The 21,631-nt window shown below is 41.2% G+C and overlaps 1 protein-coding gene across 1 annotated transcript; it reads right to left on the bottom strand.

The window, feature by feature from the left end:
• Window positions 1-1,846: 1,846 nt before the first annotated feature.
• MGP (matrix Gla protein) lies at window positions 1,847-5,007 on the bottom strand. Its single transcript, XM_075553079.1, has 4 exons — window positions 4,879-5,007; window positions 3,480-3,512; window positions 2,615-2,690; window positions 1,847-2,199 (listed from the first exon to the last, which is right to left on the bottom strand). The coding sequence occupies exons 1-4, from the start codon at window positions 4,937-4,939 to the stop codon at window positions 2,058-2,060; spliced, it is 312 nt and encodes a 103-aa protein (XP_075409194.1). The 5' UTR covers window positions 4,940-5,007; the 3' UTR covers window positions 1,847-2,057.
• Between the last annotated feature and the right edge of the window lie 16,624 nt (window positions 5,008-21,631).

Below are 21,631 nucleotides of genomic sequence, written 5' to 3'. Positions count from 1 at the left end.
CTAGTGATTAACTCCTCTCATCCCTTCCAATGTCTAGCAACCATGAAACAATGTTTCCTTATTGGTCTTTTTAAATAGCCTATAGCATTTGACTTTTTGTATAGCAAATACTTTTGGGGAACACAGTTCAGTCGTTGCACCAACCCTCCACAAGGTTGTAAGATCTAATGAGTTACTGCTTACAAAAGAGCTTAGAAAATAATGAAAACCACTACTGTATTAATATGATGGTATACATTAGACAGTACACACTATTATTATGAATCTAACCGTTTCAGAATTGGATGATCACTGCTTGGCAGCACTATTAGTCTGTTGTTTGGTCAATTGCTATTGACTATCTTTTACGTGGAGAACACAGTACTAAAGCTATAGACCAAAAAAGAAAAAAGAAGAAAAAGAGAAAAACCAAATTTACTTCTATCAACTTGTTGCTGTCTCACGGTGACTCTATAGGACAGGGTAGAATTTCCCCTGTGAGTTTCCACAACGGTAACTCTTTACTGGAGTAGAAAGCTCCATCTTTCTCTCTCAGAGCAGCTGCTGGTGGTTTTGTACTACTGAACTTGTGGTTAGCAGCCCAACATGTAACTGCAACTTCCACCAATTTATAATATCTGCCCTTAATTTGCCATAAACTATGCTTGACAAGAGAATGGACATTGAAAAAAAATGTAATCGAAACATGGTTGAATAAATTACTGTAGTTAACTCCACATAAATGCCCAAGGGGCTGGATGATGGCTTGAGTCATGTCATGGGAGCTGGGTGAATTTCATCATTATTGTTTTCATGATTCACCTGAATTTTGAGTAGAAATTGGGAGGGTTAGAAAAGTACCATGTAAAGGAAGTGAAGGCAGTGGACTTGCCTGAAGAAATAGTTGTAATTAGATGGGTATAAACAAGCATTGCAAGAGGGAGGGATGAGAATGGATTAGGATTGAGAATTCTCAGGCTCGGTCTCTAATTACCAAGCACAGAGACTTTTTGAGTCTCCTTTCCTCTGCAAAACCAGGCCTTGGGGTGTGTGTGTGTGTGTGTGTGTGTGTGTGTGTGTGTGTGTGTGTGTGTGTAACATCCTATCTGGCTCCCATGCCCCATGATTGAATTGCTTTAAAAATCCCTGGTGATTATAAAGGCAAACAGATTTCTTTGATCCAAGTAAGAGTCCCAATGATGACATTTTAAAGAAAGATAGAATTCTGGTGCATGTGGTGAGGTGGTACAGAGGAGCCCCGTATAGCTCAGAGGTAGAGAGATAGCATGAGTCGTCTTCTGTGATGTTTCGAAATCTTGGAAAATATATCAGGAGAAATGATCCACGGATTCTATGGCTGTGAATGCCTGCGGCCATTCTGGCTGTGCCTTCGGAGACTCCTGCCTCTGATGAACACTTGCTGGGTGTTGTTGTGGATTCTGACCCACAGTGACCCTGCCCCACAGCAGATGGAAACCCTGTCTGGTCCCTGCCGTCCTCACACTTGTTCCCCCGCAGTACGACTCAATGGAATCAGCGCTAGACATGATGATTAATAGCGCCTCCTAGTTGCGTGTTGGGCTAACTGCAAGGTCCTCAGTGATTTCTCCGCAGCCACTCAGCTGGAGAAAGAGCAAGTTTTCATTCCTGTTAAGAGTTTCAGTCTTAGGCACTCACAGGGGCAGTACCCCCCAGGCTTATAGGGTCACTATGAGTCGGCATCCACTTGATGGTAGTGAGTTACAGGGCTGCTGAGTCAGAATGGCCTCAATGGTAGGGAGTTTGACATTGAGTTGGGCGGGCTGTAAATTACATGCCTCCGTTATTTCCCAGAAGAAATCAGACTTACAAAATGAAAGTACCCAACCAGAAATTTATTATGGAACAACCACACATTTGTCCTCCACGACACTGCATTTTCCTTATGCACCAAACATTCTAGGGGCTGGGGTGTAGTGGGACAAGAGGACACGTAAGAAACAAAGCAACGTGTAGGCTTCTATATACTTCAGTGACCTACAGCAAGGGAATATAAAACCAGCCACCAGGCTCCGGAATGAAGGCGACTTTCTCCGATTTCATTTTGCTCCTCGGCGCTGCCTGAAGTAGCGGTTGTAGGCAGCATTGTATCCGTAAACCATGGCATAGCGTTCACAAAGTGTGTAGTCATCGCAGGCCTCCCGGTTAATCTCGTGGGCGGGCTTGGTTCGTTCTCGGACCCTAGCAAGGGCAAAAGAGAGAGGTCAGCGTCGGGAAGCGTAAAGAGGGCAGAGAAATAAAAACAGGGAAAGGAAAAGCAAGCAAGATTAGGGTGAGCTCCCCTCCCCAAACAAAACAAAAGAAGACAAAAGACAACAACCCGACAACCAACAAAAAACCGTGGAAATAAGATAATTTGAGGAACAATGGGCAAAGTTAAAACAAGAGGGATTTCCCCCCCCCCAAATGAAAATAGAAACTTGTTTTTGTCCTATAGTCTGATCTTTCACAAAGTAGTCTTCCAAGAATGGCATGGTTTTCTCCATATGGTTTTCAAAGTCTTTGATGCTTGTACGTAATTAGAAAGAATATAGAGGATGATAACCCGTTTCTTACTCCCTTCAGACCTCAGATGGAGCAAAATGTTGCCACCCACCTTTCCTGGGCCTTGGCTCTCCATCTCTGCTGCGGGGATATGAAGCTGTTGGCGTTTCTCCTGTTTAGGAAGGGGCCTTCAAACGGAAAACACAGAGAGGCGGTTGTAGGGAGGCGGTAGCTGAAGAGGCTTCCGTGCATATTCTCCGACACACATCTACGTGAGGGGTCATTTATGTCTGCCTCCCATCGAACCCCGAGACCCGGGAAAAGGACGCGAGACGAGGAGGAAGAGTTCACGAACTGCTGCGTCCAAAGAAATCGGTCATCCTTATGGATGTCTCCAAGGCTATCACATGACCACAGCACGTTGTCTTTTGCTTGGGGGCCATCGTCATGCCTCCCCCCCCCCCCCTGTGGTATTTTCACTGTTCTGTTAATGTCCTTGAGGAAAATGTCTGCCTTTCTAGGCATACTTTTAGAGTGTGAACAGTTTAAGTAGTCTGAAAAGTGGTACATAGATTAGGGAGTGGCATGTTGTTTTGGCCTTTGTTCAGCCTGCCTCCGTCCAGAGTCAGCAGCGGTTGACTTAACGCTGGCGACTGGGGTCTGCTAGCGGACTTGGCCTCCAATGCCGTCTATTACTCCTTGTTTCCCACTTGTGTGGTTGATGTGGTGCTAACTAGAAATTTCCAGAAGAGTTTGTGGTATGTGGAATGTAGTTTAAAAATCATATTAAATGACTACTGAGCTTAAACAATTATTTACTTGGTGCTTTTTGTATGATGATTGGACTTGAATATTTTCTTTAATTTCCCCAAAGAGACTATGTCTTCCTTGTTGTACTTCATATTTTGTCTTTTTAAGAATAGAGAGACATTCCTTGTACATGAGATTTAAGTATAGAAGACAAATGTTTCACTTACTAATTTCATAGGACTCCATGCTTTCATGAGATTCTGGAATTAAAACAAAAAGATGCATCTTATTGTTGCTTATCACACACTGTGTTAGTCCACTATAGGAAAGAAAGGAGTGGAAAGGCAGGCTCAAGAAGATATGAGAATTGTATTGTGTTCAGACACTCCCCTTGCCAGGAGCATCTCTGCGTACAGGAGTCAATGGCTAGGTCTTTGTCAACGTTTCCCAAGGGCACGAAGCCTTCAGACTATAGGAAAAAGCTAACTTAAGTGCAGCACAGGAGTCCCCAGAGAACTTTAAAAATATCCCTGGGGCCTATCAGAGAGGTTTTGAAGTGAGAGAAGGGTCCAAAAAATTAGCTAGCTACTACAGGCAGATTGTGCAGTTGCTCGGCTGGATTTTACCAGGACAGGTTTCCAAGCGGTCCCACAGCCTCTTAAAAACCTGTGCTAAGCTGGCAGCCACAGAAACCACGGGCTCCAGTGGAACAACTCACATCGGGCACAAGCCCAGTGCAGAGAGCCAACTGAGATGCTTTGCTTTCAAAGCAAACCAACCCTCCGGAGGACTGATGGAAGAACAGGAGACTTGCATTTACAAGCAGGCGAATTTGCTTGAAAAGTTAAAAAAGGGAGGTGAAGAAACCACAGGCTCCACTATGGAAAATCTGTGAATAATTTTAAAACTTGGGCGTGTAAGACACATGTTTGCTAAGATCGTTTAGGAGTGAAAAGCGACTGCAACTATCCAGATCGTTGAAGCCTAAGGCTGATTTATTGACCTAATTGTGCTTCAGATTGTCTTCCATAAAGTCCTCGCAGTCACAGACATTTCACAACTGAAAAGAGGAGAGTTTACCTGCTGGTAGCAGAAGTCATACAATCTATTTTTCTCTCTGAAGTTCTTTAATGGAGAAACTCACCTGGAATTAGCTCATTCAACACATGCAGTAAATAAATCCATGAGATTGTCCTGTCTCTAGAGCGGCTATGCTTAATCCTTCACATAAAAGTCTTATTTATTTTCATAACGGTAAGTGATTCAACCAGGATTTTTAACCAAGTGATTCAAAAGTCAAAATAAACATCTTTAAATGTGGGCAGACAGGGGTTATGAATTTGGGCATTTCTCAAAATATCTTGAAATATATTTTCATCCTGAGTGACTTACTAGAGGTAGAATTTGTCTTTTTAGTTGTCTACATACGCCTGGATATTTAGAATGTAACAAAATACTCGATGTCCTTGGGAACTGGGAACAGCTAAATTAATAACACTCTATGATTATAGCAGAGAAAGGGGAAAAAGATGGGAAAGGGAGAGGAAAAAATCTAAAATCTTTAGTGAACTAAAGTTAGAGACAGAAAAGAAAATCCGAGGTAAGGGAGGGAGGACGGTCTCTCACCATAACACAAGATTGCCACTGCTAAGGCAGCCAGAATGGTGAGAAGGAGCAGGCTCTTCATGGTCACTCCGACTTTGTTGTCCTGTGGCTCCTCTTGTTGCCTTGGGCATCAGTAGGAAGGGAGGCTCCTACAGGCTGTTTGTGTAAGACTGTGTAGTTTTTATAAGAAGTTGAGTGGCTGGGAGGGGAGGAACCAGTGGGAGGGGGCCGGAGAAGGTGGGGACTGGTTGGCATTAAACTAGCGCTGGGACTTTTCCCAAGTAGTCATTCCTTCCAGACATTATCTACTCTGGGTGGGCAGTTTTCCCTCAGTCCTGAATGTGATCTCGGCTGCAGCAGGATGCTGTCCTGGTACAGCAGCTGTGGCCACCCTAGGTTGGAGACCAGAGCTGGGCAGAAGTTCACAGGGAAGGGAGTTGCCACAAACACGTGTTTGCTTTTCTAATTCCTTTACTGATCTACCCTCCTGGTCTTGACTGCAGACCTTTCAGGTTTGGTCCACAGACAGAGCCGTACTGTTTGACTTGCTTCCCCAATGGATGGATTTGAGGCTGTGGCAGAGAGAGTACACTTCACATTTCATCTTCGATACTGGTTAAACCTTAGACTCACCTTCCCAGAAGGACTAAGTATCCATCCAGGGCCAATCCAACAGTCACCTCCTTACTGTATTTTTCGAAGAGCTCCTGAGGGTGGAGACGTGTGGTGCCTCTCAGAGTTCTGCTTCCTTGACTGGCTCCACTGTAAGGCGAACGTCCCATTTTGTGAAATGGCCTGTTCCCCATGTCCCCGTAGGCTGGATATCACGGATCCGAAGTGCAGCAAATATAAGAGAGTACTGAACTTTAATTTTCCAAATCCACCGTCTTGTGAATTAACTAAGCCAACAGATTTTTAGTGAGTGGTAGAGGAGGTGCAAGGCAGTGTGCTAGATGCCATGGGAAACCAGAGTCAATGAGACACGACCCTATGGAGGGAAGTAATTGGTACTATTGACTTTGTTCATCAGTGCTAGCGTATCTTCAAACACAGACTTTCACATTTCACAAATATGCATCACAGGACCAGAAATGCTGTTTGTATTCTCATAGGAGAAGCATTCCATTTGGTAGTTTTGATGACCTTGGAGAGAGAGGCCCACTACCCCACTGCAGCCCTCTTCCCCATCGGTCTCTTGCCAGTTGTTGTGGCCCTATTGGCTGGCTCTCCAAGAGTCTCCTATACACATACATTGGCTTTTGAGGAGAGCTAGGCTTCAGAACCTTTGACCCCCTTGGCTACCAGCTACCATCAAGTTGAGCTACAATTCATGGCAACTTTGTGCTATAGAGCAGCACCACAGGGTGTTTTTTTTTTTTTTTTGCTGTAAATCTTGATGGAAGCAGATCACCAGAAATTTCTTTCATGTTGCCACTGGAGGGTGTCAAGTGCAAGCATTTTGTAGTATCCAGAGATCTTTAAAAAAATCATTTTATTGGAGGCTCATACAGCTCTTATCACCATCCATCCATCCATCCATCCATCCATCCATCCATCCATCCATCCATCCATCCATTGTGTCAAGCGCATTTGTACATTTGTTGCCATCATCATTGTCAAAATATCTGCTTTCTACTCAGAGATCTTGACTGTTGGGCTAGAACAGAAAAAGGGCTGGGATAGTGGTGGGTGGATGTGTTCACTTCTGTTTATTTCAAGGGTCAACAAAGAACAAATAGCTGGGGCCTCGTGCCTAATTCTTGTTGGCTGATTGCAGTCAAGTTTTCCTCACATGTTCCCCTTTAAAGAGCTTTTATGGATAGTCAAGAGATTCTTTGTTTAAGGAACTATATCCACTGTACAGGAAGACCTGGGTCATGAATGTCCAAACCATATAGAGCCTTTTATATTAAAAATTTGAAGTACATGTAATGTGTAATATGGATGTGTACTATATGTCTATCTGAAGTGTTTCCTTTATCTTTATTATTTAAAATTTTTATTTGTGAATTGGGTGAAGGTTTATAGAATAGATAATAAGCTACATACAATAATTTATACACATCGTGTTTCATTTTATCCATTTCAATTCCCTCACTGTGCCAGCCATCACATATCCCATTCCTTCATTGTATTCTACCTAGGAAGCTTGTTTTTAAGTTCACAAAGGGTATGCTTTATACTAAGGTAAATATTTGACTATATTAGATACTGTGGTGAAGTGATTTATTTATTATGGCTCTTCTAGCCACAGTCCTTATAACTCCCACCAGAACCCTACATAGCTATTTCAACGTACGTCCAAATTTGAAGTAAAGATATATTTAGGAATGGATTTTGTTTGTAACCTAGGAACTGCGTATATTCTGAAAGATGAATGTGTTCTAAGAGACCAATGATATCCAGGTTTTCTCTCTACCTTTTCTTATGTTAAAAGAGATCGTTTTTGTGATAAAACCTCAAAGGAGGCCTCATAATAAAGACGATGTGAGTTCATCCACGATAAATCCAACCATCACAATTTCCACCCACAAGTTTGGTGGTTGTTCTCCTCTTTAAATCACAACTTGCACTTAGTCTGACCTTGGGTGCCCCTTTTTCCAGGATTTGGCATCGAGCTCATCACATCGGCAATACATTTAAAGTACAGAAATAAATGTGCTATACATTCCATGGGCTTGGGAGAACAAGACAGCCATTGTTGTTATGTGCCATTTAATTATCTCGTCTCAGAGTGACACAAGCAAAACAAAACACTACTTAGTCTTGTGTCATCTTGACAATTATTGTTATGCTTGGTCCACCGTGTCAGCCCATCTCGATGAGAGCCTTCCTCTTTCTTGAAGACCATCTACCAAGCATGATGTCCTTCTCCAGGGACTTGTCTCTCTGGATAATAAGCCCAAAGTATGTGAGATTAAATCTTACCACTCTCACCCAGTCCCTGTAAGCACAATAACACATTTATAACTAATATCCAAAATGCTTCATCCTCAGGATGAGTAGGTTACTCTCCCTCTTCTCATCTCTAGAATGAAAGAAATTCTGTCCTTTCTAGTTCCAATCAATTATGTTCTACTGTATATGAAGTCAATCTTTCCCAGCAAGATGGCTCCTCTATACCTATGTATTCATGGCAACTGTACCCTTTCAGTCATCAGCAGTCACACACTTCTCAGTCTAATGTAAGGTTGATCTTGTCTCAGAAGTTTTCTCCATGCTTCCACTCGATCCCCAAGGCTCTTCAGTATTTCTTTTTGTCATCTTGCATTTTGTATGTTTAACACTTTTTGTATGGAGTCGTCTCTCATCAGTCCCTCCTCTTCCCTTTCTACTTCTTTCTACCCTGCTAACCCTGGGTTCTTCAATGCCAAATTCCAATTTATAAAGAATTGTACAAAAAACATTAATGCTCCTTTTTTCTTCTTTTTCTCCCATATCACATCTCCTATCAAAGATGATTTTGCATATGCCAACTTCAGTGTTGTGCTTTTAAGAAAAAGACTTAGAGCAGTGGTTCTCAACCTTCCTAATGCCACAACCCTTTCATACAGTTCCTCATGTTGTGATGACCCCCAACCATCAAATTATTTTGATTGCTACTTCATAACTGTAAGTTTGCTACTGTTATGAATCATAATGTAAATATCTGATATGCAGGATGTATTAGGTGACAACCCCTGTGAAAGGGTCATTTGACCCCCCCAAGAGGTTGTGACCCACAGGTTGAGAACCGCTGACTTAGATGAATCTTTGGATTAGGAATGGGGCATTGCATTGAAAAGGATCAGGGTTGATTCGTCTAAGAGAGAAGAAAACAAAGGAGGTAGAAGAAGTAGAGGGAAAAATGAGGAGAGCCTGGCATATTTGGTTTGTCCCCTTCTAAATGAAAGGAAATGCTGCTAAAGTATGTGTGGTGGGGGCCTATTTCAAGACACTACTGCAAGTGACAGCAAATATATGATAAAGACAATGTTATGATTGCTAACTTTTTTCAGATTGTGGAAGAATCTCCTCAAGTGAACTATTTTGGCAATATGTACCTGTGGAATTCTGGGTTGACTGGAGAAACAAATCCAGAAACACTCATATGTATAAGAAAAAAACTTTATATCAAAGAGTAATTGTATATTAAGACCACATTCCAGCCCAGTCCCGATCAAGTCCACAAGTCCAATAGCCCATAAGTCTAATACTAGTCCGTAAATCTGTCTTTAGATTTATGCAACACATACAATGATGCAAAATGCAGGAATATTACAGGTCAGTGGGTACAAAGTCGTGTAGATCCGGTGGCTGTGGAAGCAGCTCAGCACTAGTACAGGTCTCTATGTGGCTCCTCCGGCTCTCCGAATGCAACTCTTCAACAGGAAGGGGAAGCAGAGAGAGAGAGAAAGAGAGAGAGAGAGAGAGAGAGAGAGAGAGAGAGAGAGAGAGAGAGAGAGAGAGAGAGAGAGAGAGAGACTCTTCACAGGTCTCAGCAAGTCTCCATGTGGCTCCTCCGGCTCTCCAAATGCAACTCTTCAACAGGAAGGGGAAGCAGAGAGAGAGAGAGAGAGACAGACAGACTCTTCACAGGTCTCAGCAAGTCTTCGTTTGGAGAGAGAAAGTTCTCAGAATTCTCACGAGAAGGCCATGTCCATGAGGAGGCAACAGCAGGCTGTGGCCTGATTGTCAGGCTAGACTCCACCCCTACACCCTATTTATCAAGTTGACATGAAATTATGTAATTACCACAGTAATCCAAGCACCAAAGCCACAGAGCAATACAAATATCCTATTTCATCCAGCTTCAGGAAAAAAGACAGAAGCATGATCATCTCTTCTGGGTAAGAAGCAGCCTCAAAGATTAAGCCATTCTCTTTTCCACCCTCTCAAGACCTTGAGTGGTACTGCCAACTGAAGGACTGGAGGTTTGAGTTCACCTAGGGGCCTAGAGGTATCTCAGAAGAAAGGCATGCCAATCTGTTTCAAAGAAGTAGCCACTGAAAATCCTAACAAGTTCAGTTCTGCTCTGACATTAAGATTGGCACAGGGTTGTTATGATTTGAAAGCAATGTTACAACTGGTTATTATTGGGCATATACTTTATGTGTGATTTGAGGGCTGAAAATACAGTAGAGAGAAAAAACTTCCCTCATGAGTCACAAGTCTGTTTTTAGATCACAAATTTAATTAGCAGCTCCTCATTTTACCTTGTTATTGCTGGTTAGGTCAACCTTGTGTCTTCCATCATATGTTGTTGAGTTTTATTTATTTATTTTTAAGCTAATTTTATTGGGGCTCTTACAGCTCTTTAATTAATTAATTAATTGATTGATTTTTCTTACAGCTCTTATGACAATCCATATGTCAATTGTATCAAGCATGTTTGCACATATGTTGCCATCATCATTTTCTAGACATTTATTTTCTATTTGGGCCCTTGGTATCAGCTCCTTCCGCCCCCCCCCCCACTTCCTCCACCTTTCCACCCTTGTGACCCCTTGATAACTGATTATTTTCATATCTTACACCATTTATTTAGTTTTTAAAGTTTTATTAACATATAATCCATGTGCCACACAATTCAATGGCTTAAATATATTTAAAAGAGTTGTGCATTCATCATCACAATCAATTTTAGAACATGATTTTCATTCTTGGATGCATTATTAGCAGCTTCCCATTGTCTCCCAAGCTTCCCTGCCATAAACCTCAGAAAGTATTAACTAAGTTATTGTCTCTATGGATTCACACATTCTAAATTTCCTCTAAAGAAAATAATGGAAAAAAATATCCCAACCACAACAAAATAAAACACAGAAAACTTCAATAAATAAGCATAAGATAATGTAAAGTACAACAAGTACTTTATGAGTCAAAAGGGGAAACACATGGTAAGATGTTAGATTTTAACATAATTATAGCTGATGTAATCTACTTTCCAATGCACTCTGTCTGAGGACAAGACTATTCACATCTTTGGTTAATAGGCTGAGGGAATTCAATGGAGGCTTAATCATGTGGGGACTCTGTAAATGGATCTTGGACCTTCCCTGTTATCTCTAGGCTTCTGCAAACTGGGTTCTCAGAGTTAAGCTCTAGTACAGCTTTCCTTTGACCATGACTTTTATTGTTATGATCCTTTGATCACACTGGCTGGTATGTGCTTCTTCTTAGCTGACACCTCATTTAGATGACTACTTGTTTTAGGACAAACCTTTAAGATCTCAGATGCTACTCTTTCTGATACCAGGAATCATCGATTTCTTTACCACACTTTGCTATAGCACCTATATCTTCAATGATCACTTCATGAGGGAAAATACCAACAGGGCCACATCATAAAAATGAATTGTTCTTAGATCAGTGGTTATGATTAAATGTGGAGTGGCTCCTCGTGTTATTCAGGGTTCTCTAGAGAAACAAAACCTGAACGCTAACAATTATATATATATTTATACAGATAGATATATATAATATAAAAATAAACAGTTAAATTATAAAGTGGTACAAATGGCTCAGTGTAACTCACTCACATGAGAGAGTTGTGAGACACTGGCAGATCTTCAAGTCTGAGGACTACCTGGTAGTCCTCTGTAGAGCAATTCAGGCTATCCAGGCACAGGCAGCAAACAGCAAGGCGGGTCACCAACAGTCAACCAGATGACAGGGTCTGACAGTCCCCTGCTCAAGAGATGTAAATTCCAATGGTGTAGTGAAGCAGGTCTTGAAGGAACCTCAAATTACAGTGACACAGTCAATGGGTTTGGTGTCCCACAGGTAGTGTAGCTTGCAAATTGAGACAATGAACAGGCAAGGTAGCCGCACACTGGTCCGATGATCAAAGAGCAAGAGACAAGAAAGGTGAGGCTCACCGAGCCATTTATCTCTCCACCCTTCAATTAATCCCACTTGTGTTTTTAGGCTAGGTTGGCACAATAAACTACCTCACTCCTCATTTTTAAAACGTTGCTTAGACAGTTAACTAGTGCTAGAGAAGATCAAGTGACACACACTCTCATTGTGCTGGCCTTTTTATTGACATTTAAGACGAACTCTGTTGCCAGAATAATGAGACAAACATATGCTATCAAATCTGGAGAGTCCTGTCTTCTGGGAGAGAATACAGGAGAGGAAGGTTTGGCAAAACTGCATGGGAAGAAGGTTCTCACAAAGGTATATCACTAGAGGAGATACTGAAATAATTTGTGTAGTTACATAGTAGTTACAGCACTTATATAATAGTATAATAGTTCAATATTAATTTTGGTACTTCTGTGACTAAAGTCACAGAATAATAACAATAATAAAACAATACTAATAATAAAGCCACAGTAATAATAAGGTAATGCATTTCCCCAGAAAATCTCCTTTCTCTGCCCTTGCCTAGCCGTTCTTTTTTTTTAGACTTCAAAGCATTTTGTCTTTTTGAGGCATTTTCCTGGCTCCAGTAATTTTTTAACCTCCCTTTTCCATGAGATTCAGCTTTATTTACAGAATGTTGGTTTTATGAGTTTATATTATTATTTTACTGGCAGCTATAAAACTCTTATCCTTGCCAGTAAAAGAAAAGGGCAAAAGAGAAAAGAGTTAGGAAGCAGCAGCCCTGAAGATAAAAACAGAAATCACTTTCTAGGGACTTCAAAGGACAATGAAACAAGAGACAGAAACCCAGCCCATCTCATGGGCCTGAGCCAATGTCTCTTTTGTTCTTTGAAGAGAAGGTCCAAGAATGGACTCTAACCCTCTGAGTCTTGCATGCACACAGCTTCTCAGCCACAGAAGCCCCCATTCTTTTTATTAATCTATCTTAGCTGAATAAGTGAGAAGGAATGTTTGTCAGGATTCAACCAAGGAAAGAACTTCTGGGAATTATTGGCAGAAACTTTGGGTGAAAGGTGGAGAAACCTGGGAATTAAATAAATGAGCTCCTTTTGGGGAACAGCTGTGATTTTTCTTATCTTCATGCAGAGATAATTTTCTGTATCCTTTTCTATTTAATTTAATTTTCTTAATATTTTAAAATAACATAGCAAATATGAAAAATGCAGCTGTCCAAGTAGTGTTGATGCATCATCACTTTACTTTTTCAAATCCACAGTGTTATTTACTTCTCCAAATACCTCAGCAAACAGAACATCAGTACTCAGATCTTACTGATGACAAAAGTGAGGCTCAAAGAGGTTAGTTTATCTGAGGTCACAAAGCAACTAAATGACATGGTGGGATTAAAACACAGGGCTGTTTGATTTCCAAGATATGATTTCTAACTGCTGAAGCACATGGAATATTCTTGGAGGCTCTAATACTTGCTTCAATAATGCTATGCATATGTCTATGGGGATCCTTGCATTCCCAGATCCAGAGCTAAAGATGAACTAATACAAAGATAGACATAGTTAAGACATCGATTTCTTCAATGTCCTTTTAAATAAGGTAATAAGGACTATATATGTACATATTAACAGTTAAGCCCAGAAAGTTAAATGACTTATAAATGACTCAGAGAAAGGCATGGATGCAGTATTAGAACCCGATTCTCCCAGTTCTCTACCCAATACTCTGACAATGAGATTTTCAACCCAAAAAAACTCCACCTCAAATATGTTGCTTTCCTAAACCTTTCAGCCTACTTCAGGAATCACCAAGATTCATCCTGGTCAACAAACACTCCTATTTGCTGTCATCTGACTCTAACTCTGGCGTGGTAAATTAAGGACACAGGCTCCCCAGGGTCTACAAAGTCAATTGATGCCATTACTTGATTCCAGGAAAAACTGAAAATATAGGCTCAATTTACAAAATACTCTTTAGCTCAACGTTAAATAGTTAGTAGGTTCAATGTCTCCCCTCTCAGCTGTAACTGAAGTTGGGAAAGGCTGCTGTTTATTCTTCCACATGAGGAGATGATAAAGAGATGAAGCTGGGAAATTTCTCACACAATACCATGACCTTCCTTGGGGAGGAAGGTGCCCTTTTAGATATAATCTATGTCATCCCACACTTAACCACTTCCTTCTTTTATTATTCCAACATGCCCAAACAAAAATATTTCTTTCTATATTAAGGAAAATGTGCAACCTCAAGAAATGAAGCCAAATGACTTGTAGGCATCGAAGGAAACATTGCTGAGTTTCAGAAGCAGGAGACTGCAGTAGAGTTGTTCCGGAGAACAGATAGATATATGCGAAGGATGAAGTAGCATCTGCCTGAGATCACATCACAACCGAGTTATGCTTACAATGTGTGAAGACATGAAGGCAAATGAAAGAGTGAGAGCTTGGCTTACCACGTTACAATCCATGAGCGGTTGAGAGCACACATATAAGTTGTAAGAAGTAAATTTAGAAAAGACAGAAATAATGCTTCAAACAGCAGAGTGACTGTATAAGGTTTATTACTATAAAGACACATGTAGTTGTTGTTTGGTGCCATTGAATAGGTTCCAAAGTTTAACGACCCTAGGCATAAGGGAAAACAACATAGCTCAGTCCGGCGCTTCCTGAGCTCAAGTGAATGCAGCCACTCTGTCAATCCACCTCATCGAAGGACTTCCTCTTTTTGTGCTATCCCTCTATTCCACCAAGCATGCTGTCCTTCTCCAGGGACTAGTCTCTCTTGACAGCATAACCAAATATTAAGACTAAGTCTCATTGAGTTAGTTAGTTTATTGTGCCAACCTGGCCAATAAACACATGTGGGGTTAATTGAACGGCAAAGGGATAAATGGCTCGGCGAGCCTCTCCTTTGTAGTTTTTGGGTCTCTTGCTTTGTGATGGTCAGACCAGGGTGCAGCTGCCTTAACCAGTTCCCTGCTTCAGCTGGCAAAGCTCACTTCCTGTAAGACATCCCTGAGGAGAAGCCACATGGACCTACCCTGATGCAGCCCTGGGTGCTGGGGACTCCTGCCAGCGCTGAGATGCTTACATGTTCACTGATAGGGCTTTCTTCCTGCAGTCGGCATCATTGCGTGTGTTTTGTGAGATGGAGGAGGACTTTGTGGATTGGTGTCGGACATATGGGTTAATGTTGGACTTGTGGGTTTGGGTAGCACTGGGTTGGGATGTTTTCTTGATGTGCACTTGACCTGTATATAAAACTCTCTTACACCTATGAGTTGTTGTGGATTTGTTTCTCTAGAGAACCCTCTCTAACTCACTCATCATCCTTGCCCCTAAATTGCATGCTAGTAGTGCTTTTCCAAGACAGATTTGATTGCCATTTTGCCATTCCATAGTACTTTAGAAATTCTTCTCCAGAACCACAATCCAGGTGCATCAATTATTCGAGCTTCCTTTTCTAATGTCTGAAATTCACATGCTTATGGAAGGCAATTGAAGAAGCCAGGGTTTGGTTCAGGCACACCCTAGTCCTCAGAGTTGCAGTCCTGCTTCTCAACACTTTCACAAGGTCTTATACAGCAGATCCACCTAAGGAAACTCATCATTTGATTGCTGCGTTATGGTCATTGTGCATCCAAGCAAGACACAATTCTTGACTACTTCAATCTCTTCTCCTTTCACCATTATGTGACCCATTAGTCCAGTTGTGAGGATTTGGATCTTTTTCACATGAGTTCTACATACCGGAGGCTGTGATACTCGATCTTCATCAGCAATTGCTGTAAGTCCTCATTTTTAGCAAGCAAGATTGTGTCATCTGCACATTGCACATTGTTGATAAGCCTTCCTCCAATCCTGATGCCACATTTGTCTTCATATAATTCAGTGTCTTTATTTGCTCAGCATACAGATTAAATAAGTTTGGTGAGAGGCTACAGCCTGACACACAGCTTTCTTGATTGTAAACCATGCAGCATTCGCTTGTTTGTTCTCATAATTGCCTCCTGATCCAGGTACAAGTTCTGCATAAGGACAATGCGCAGTTTATGATCCACACAGTTGAATGCCTTGGCATAGTCAATAAAGCATAAGGAGACATCTTTCTAGTAGTCCCTGCTTTTAGCTAAGATCCATTTGGCATCAGCAATGATAGCCCCTTTTCCATGTCCTCTTCCGAATCAGGTCTCTCCTTTGGTAACTCCCTATTAATGTATTGTGGCAACTGTTGTTGGATGATCTTCAGCAAAATTTTACTTGCGTGTGTCATCAATAATATTTTTGTGTAATTTGAATTCTGTTGTGTCACCTTTTTTTTGAATGTGTACAACTATGGGCCCCTTCAATCAGTTGGCCAAGAAGCTGTCTTCCAAATTCCCTGGCACAGACCAGTGAGTGCTTCCAGTGCTTCATCAGCATCTTGGGACCGAATACCAATTTTAAGTTGGTATTCTATCAATTCCAAGAGCCTTGTTTTTGGCTAATGCTTTCAGTGTAGCTTAACTTCTTTCTTCAGCACCATTGGTTCTTGCTCTTATGCTACTTCCTGAAAAGGTGAAATGTCAACTGGTTCTTTTTGGTACATTGACTTTGTGTATTTTTTCCATCTTCCCTTGATGCTACCTGCATCATTCAATTTTCGTCCACAGCATCTTTCAATATTTCAACTGAGGCTTGGTTTTTTTAGTTCTTCTTTTTTCGTTCAGCAGAAAGAACTAAAGAGTCATTGAAGGTGATACTAAATCGTGGTTCAAGAATAAGTAAGCACGCACACACACACACACACACACACACACAAAGAATAAGTGAGCACAGTGAGAATCGCATTAGTTACTAAGAGAAGTTTAAATATTTGCGAATACTTTCTACTCTTTTATATTTGATATGAGAAATGAAAACATGTTGTTCTTTGATATCCTTTGGTCAGAAGTGGATATCTAGATGGACCTTGTGTTTAACTCAAGGATATTTCATTTAAATAGAAATGCAAAGGTTTCTTAAGTGATTTGTTTCAACTTTAGATATTAGATTGGTTGGAATAAAATCTAGCACTTGTATGATTCAAAGCTACCCAATTCCCTCATGGAGGATCTCTCAGCTTTATTCCATCTTGGTATTCCTGCCATACCTTTGGCACCTTCTCAGGCAGCATCTAAGGTAGACATTTAGATGCTGATGATTGAATCTGAGATAGCAAATGGTCCTTGTGGGAGGGGACTTTGGTCTTTGATATGAAAAGCCCGGGTTTGAATTCTGCCTTCTGCAATTATACTGAAGGACATTAAGAAAATTATTTAAACTCCCGAGCCTCTCCTTTCCCAGTGGTACCATTCCCACTGCTTTCAAGTCAGTTCTGATTCATAGTAAGCCAAAAGGACAGAGTAGAACAGGTCCTACACCTTTCTGAGTGTGTAAATCTCAGAATGACAGGCTCTCAAAATTATTTAGGTAGTAGAAAGCCTCATTTTTCTCCTGTGTAGGAGTTGGTGGTTTTGAACTGCTGATATTATGACTAGCAGCCCAATTCATAACCCACTATGCCACCAAAGGCACTGAACTACTTGATGGATTAAATAAAACAATGCATATAGAGTTCTTATCATAATGAGTAGTATATAATTATATCACACACAGAATATTATTTTTGAAAAAGTTAGTTTAATACCTTGAGATTACTACTACTTTGGTTTTCACCAATAGCCAGGGACTAGATAACCAGTAAAAAACAAAGCAAAAAACAGAGTTCAAAAAGTGGGTGAAATAGAGCTATCAGTCTTTGCCTTCATGGGGACTAAAGAAGAACTGGAAGAGCTCAGTTTAATTTTGATCTTGTCACTAAATTGCTGTGTTTTTAAGAAAACCACTTAATGCTCTTTGTAAAAGGGGGAATTGAGATAAAATCAGTTGTCACTGTGTAGATTCTGATTTATGATGATCCCATGTGTTTCAGAATAGAACTGTACTTCATAGGGTTCTCAATGGTTGATGTCTTAGAAGTATTAGGCTTTCAGAAAGTTCATAGGCAAATACCATTATCTTTTAATTCCTCTTTTCTAAGAACTTTTTGAAGCCCCTTTGAGATCACCAAGCCTTTCATCTGAGACATTTGGGTGGGCTAGAACCTTTAACCTTCATTTAGCAGCAACTTGTTTAACTGTCTGTGCCCTCCAGGGATAAACTCACTGCTCCTGGGTTGACTCTATTCATAGTGACCTGTTAGGACAGAATAGAACTGCTCCTTATGGTTTCTCAGGTTGGACCTCTTTACAAGAGCAAACAGCATAGACTTCTTTCATTTTGTTCTTCTAGATTAGCGGTTCTCAACCTGTGGGTCGAAACCCCTTTGGAGGTCGAACAACTCTTTCGCAGGGGTCACCCGATTCATAGCAGTAGCAAAATTAACAGTTATGAAGTAGTAATAAAATAATTTTATGATTAGGGGGTCACCACAATATGAGGAACTGTATTAAAGGGTTGCGGCATTAGGGGGTTGTGAACCACTGTTCTACACGATTTCACCCTTGAACTGTCTGAACACGATAGAGAAACAATGATGTAATCTTGTGTTTGAAGAAACACTCTGTTCCTAATGTCCTTTTGGAAGAGGGACTTGTGTTTGGAGTTCCACTTCTGGTCCTGAAAACACTAACAGATTGTCTTGCAAAATTGGAACCTTAAATCACTGCCTGCCAGTCAACCTGCCTGCTTCCATTTTCCTATTAGCTTCATTCACTTAAATTGGAATTTCACATGCTTTAGAATCCTGAGAATAAGAAAGGCAATTTTTGTAGCTAGAGTTTGATTGAGGAGAGAAAACTCACCTCTCATGGAAGAGATTTGAAGGTCTCTACAATTCCTCCCCTTTGTTCTCAGTATATAGTCTCTCTAAACCCTGCAAATAGGATGGGATTTAGAAGACAGATGAATGAAGACATCGAAGAAAACGTTCCAGAGTTGACCGTCCCGTGGGTCATCAACAGCGTGGGTACCTGAGAGAGGGACTGGGAATGAAGATGAGCAAGAGACGCGGAGAATGCAGACTAGACAGGAGTCTGATCAAGTCTCCTCTAATGAGCTGAGAACAGAGGCTTAAATAGCCAGCGAAGGGCGGGCACCATTACGTCATATGGAAATAAGGTATAGCTGGGGTAGCCAATAGTCACGCACTTACCAAATAAGGAATACATAGCGGGCGATTGTGCTCAAAAGAGTCCGCATGCTAATGAGGCATACCGGCGCGTGGCGGAAGTGCCGACAGGTGTGTGTTGTCCAATGAACGTAGTGGCTGCTAGCAATTGAGCACCAATCCTAGCAAAGGTCAAGTAACTAATGACCGCAGGGGAAACAAGGGCAGGAAGACCACTAGGCACAATTTATATGACAGAGAACCGAGAGTAAATACATGAAGGTTGTATATGGCTTTGATCCAGGGCTGAGGGACATGCAGTTCCCTACACAGAGTGGTATCAGGGAAAGCATAATGCGAGAAATGCCTTCAAGTTAAAGAGTGGTCCGGCTGTGAAACAGAATTCCTTCCACATTTGATTTCGCCATGATAGAATTGTGACGGGAAAAAAAATTCAGGGAAATGTGGGTTGGATGGAACTGCAGAAATTTAGCTCGGCCCTGCTAGCTGGTGTTTATTTAAACTGTCCTGCAACCAGTGCTTGCTTGACTCTTGGTGGCCTCGCCCAGACTCTGATTCTTCCAGTTTATTATGCTCTGTTTCCTGTCTTGCACACAATCTTCCATTATTTGTTTCCTGTCATTATGGAATTCTGAAAGATACTGTTATGTTGTTGACAAAATAAAAAGGATTTTATAATAAGGGCTCTTTCCCTGTGTTTTGAGAGGAGAGATTAGAGTGAGAGTAAGAGTTGGATCCAAATGAAGGGAAGAGAAAGTGAAGAGAAGAAGATGTAATTTTTGTTTTGTTTTGTTCTGAGAGAGCAATAGAAAGGCATGTGAAATGGATATGGGCTGGGATAGGGACTTAGTAAATGTGAGTCCGACTTGAACACTTGTTTGTCATGCTTCTTCACCGAGCTGTGAGTTCTTTGCCGTTAGCCTCTGAATTTTATTTGCCTTACAACATACTGCTGCCCAATATTCCAGAATTAAACTCAAATTCCTCCTACAACCATGAAAACATTTTCTGGTGCTACGATGAGATAGCAGAAAAAAGGATAGGTGTTGGAGTCACCAGAACGGAATACGGATTCTGTTTAATCTGGTCCTTACTGATCTCTTTCATTTCTCTCATCCTCATGCTCTTCGTCTGAAAAACGGGGGTAAAAATGGCAAATAGTTGAAGAGAGAACTGAAAGAGGTAAACCATGTCAGGCATCTAGGTTTGTGCAGGGCTGGTAACTCGTAAATGTCACATGAAAGCAGCCATCACTGTTCTTATTATTACCGATTAGCTACATGGCCTGGATAAGTCATTTCCTACTTCAGGATGTCTTTCTAAGGTTTTCAGAATGGGTATGTTTTCTCCTTCCTTTGAAAACTCTCTTAGCAATGTGACTTATTTTTAAAATCAAACACACATCTTCTTCCTCTTTGAATTACAGATGTTTCTGTTATTGCTCTTGCTTACTCTCTCCCTAGCCACGAACGGTCCTGACTCATGATCTAGGAAACGTTCATCTCTAAAACGACTACTGAATTGTCACGTGCCTTCTGTGTTGTCATGCACTCCTGTGGTGCTGCTTTATCAATCTTATACCGTTATCTTACACCATATTGAAGTGATCTGCTTACATGACTATGCCCTATCCTGGATTTTAAACTTCTTCAGGGAAGCCAGGGTTTTATTTCTCCTCATCCTCCCAGCACCTTACACATTGCCTAGGGCATTTATGTTTCCCAAACTGCACTGCTCAGCAAACTCAGGCCCATGCTTGAGCAGCCTAGCAGCTCAGTGAAGTTGCTTTTCAAAGTCTACAACTATCTCCTTTACTGCAAGTATTCCTACCTCTTCAGTGAAAAATAAATTCAATTTCTTGTGAAGGTGGGAAATCACTACTTAGAAAGTAGTTAAATACTGAATAATTACAGCGTACTTCAAGAAAGGGGAAAAATGCTATGTCTCCCATACTTTTCCTAACTTTGACTGAAGTAGAAATCCTACTTTTTATAAAATAAATGATTTTATTGGGGACTCTCACAACTCTTATAACAATCCATACATCAATTGAATCAAGCACATTTTTACATATGTTGTCATCATCATTTTCAAAATGTTTTCTTTCGACTTGAGCCCTTGGTATCAGCTCATTTCCCCACCTCCCCCACACTCCCTCCCTCACGAAACTTTGACAATTTATAATTTTTTTCTTGTCTTCCACCAACCGTTTTCTCCACTTATCCACTTTTCTGTTGTCTGTTCCCCTAGAAGTGAGCTATATTTTGATCATTGTGATTGGTTCCCCCTTTCTCTCCCCACCCCCCACTTTCCCTTTCCCCTCCTGGTATCCCTACTCTCATTATTGGTCCTGAGGGGTTTATCTGTCCTGGATTACCTATGTTTCCAGATCTTATATGTACCAGTGTACATGTTCTGGTCTAGCCAGATTTGCAAGGTAGAACTGGGATCATGATGGGGGGGGGGAGGAAGCATTAAAAAACTAGAGGAAAGTTGTATGTTTCATTGGTGCTATATTGCACCCTGACTGGCTCATCTCTTCCTTGTGACCCTTCTTTAAGGGGATGTCCAATTGTCTACAGGTGGGCTTTGGGTCTCCACTCTGTATCCCCCTCATTCCCATAGATATGATTTTCTGTTCTGGGTCTTTGATACCTGGTGCCTGATCCTATTGACACCTCATGATCACACAGGCTAGTGTGCTTCTTCTATGTGGGGTTTGTTGCTTCTCAGCTAGATGGCCACTTGTTTATCTTCAAGCCTTTAAGACCCCAGGTGCTATATCTTTGGATAGCTGGGCACC

The sequence above is a fragment of the Tenrec ecaudatus genome, chromosome 6, assembly GCF_050624435.1.
Source record: "Tenrec ecaudatus isolate mTenEca1 chromosome 6, mTenEca1.hap1, whole genome shotgun sequence".
Taxonomy (NCBI): domain Eukaryota; kingdom Metazoa; phylum Chordata; class Mammalia; order Afrosoricida; family Tenrecidae; genus Tenrec; species Tenrec ecaudatus.
The sequence above is the reverse complement of the archived record's forward strand: the minus strand, read 5'-3'. Positions and strand labels throughout refer to the sequence as shown.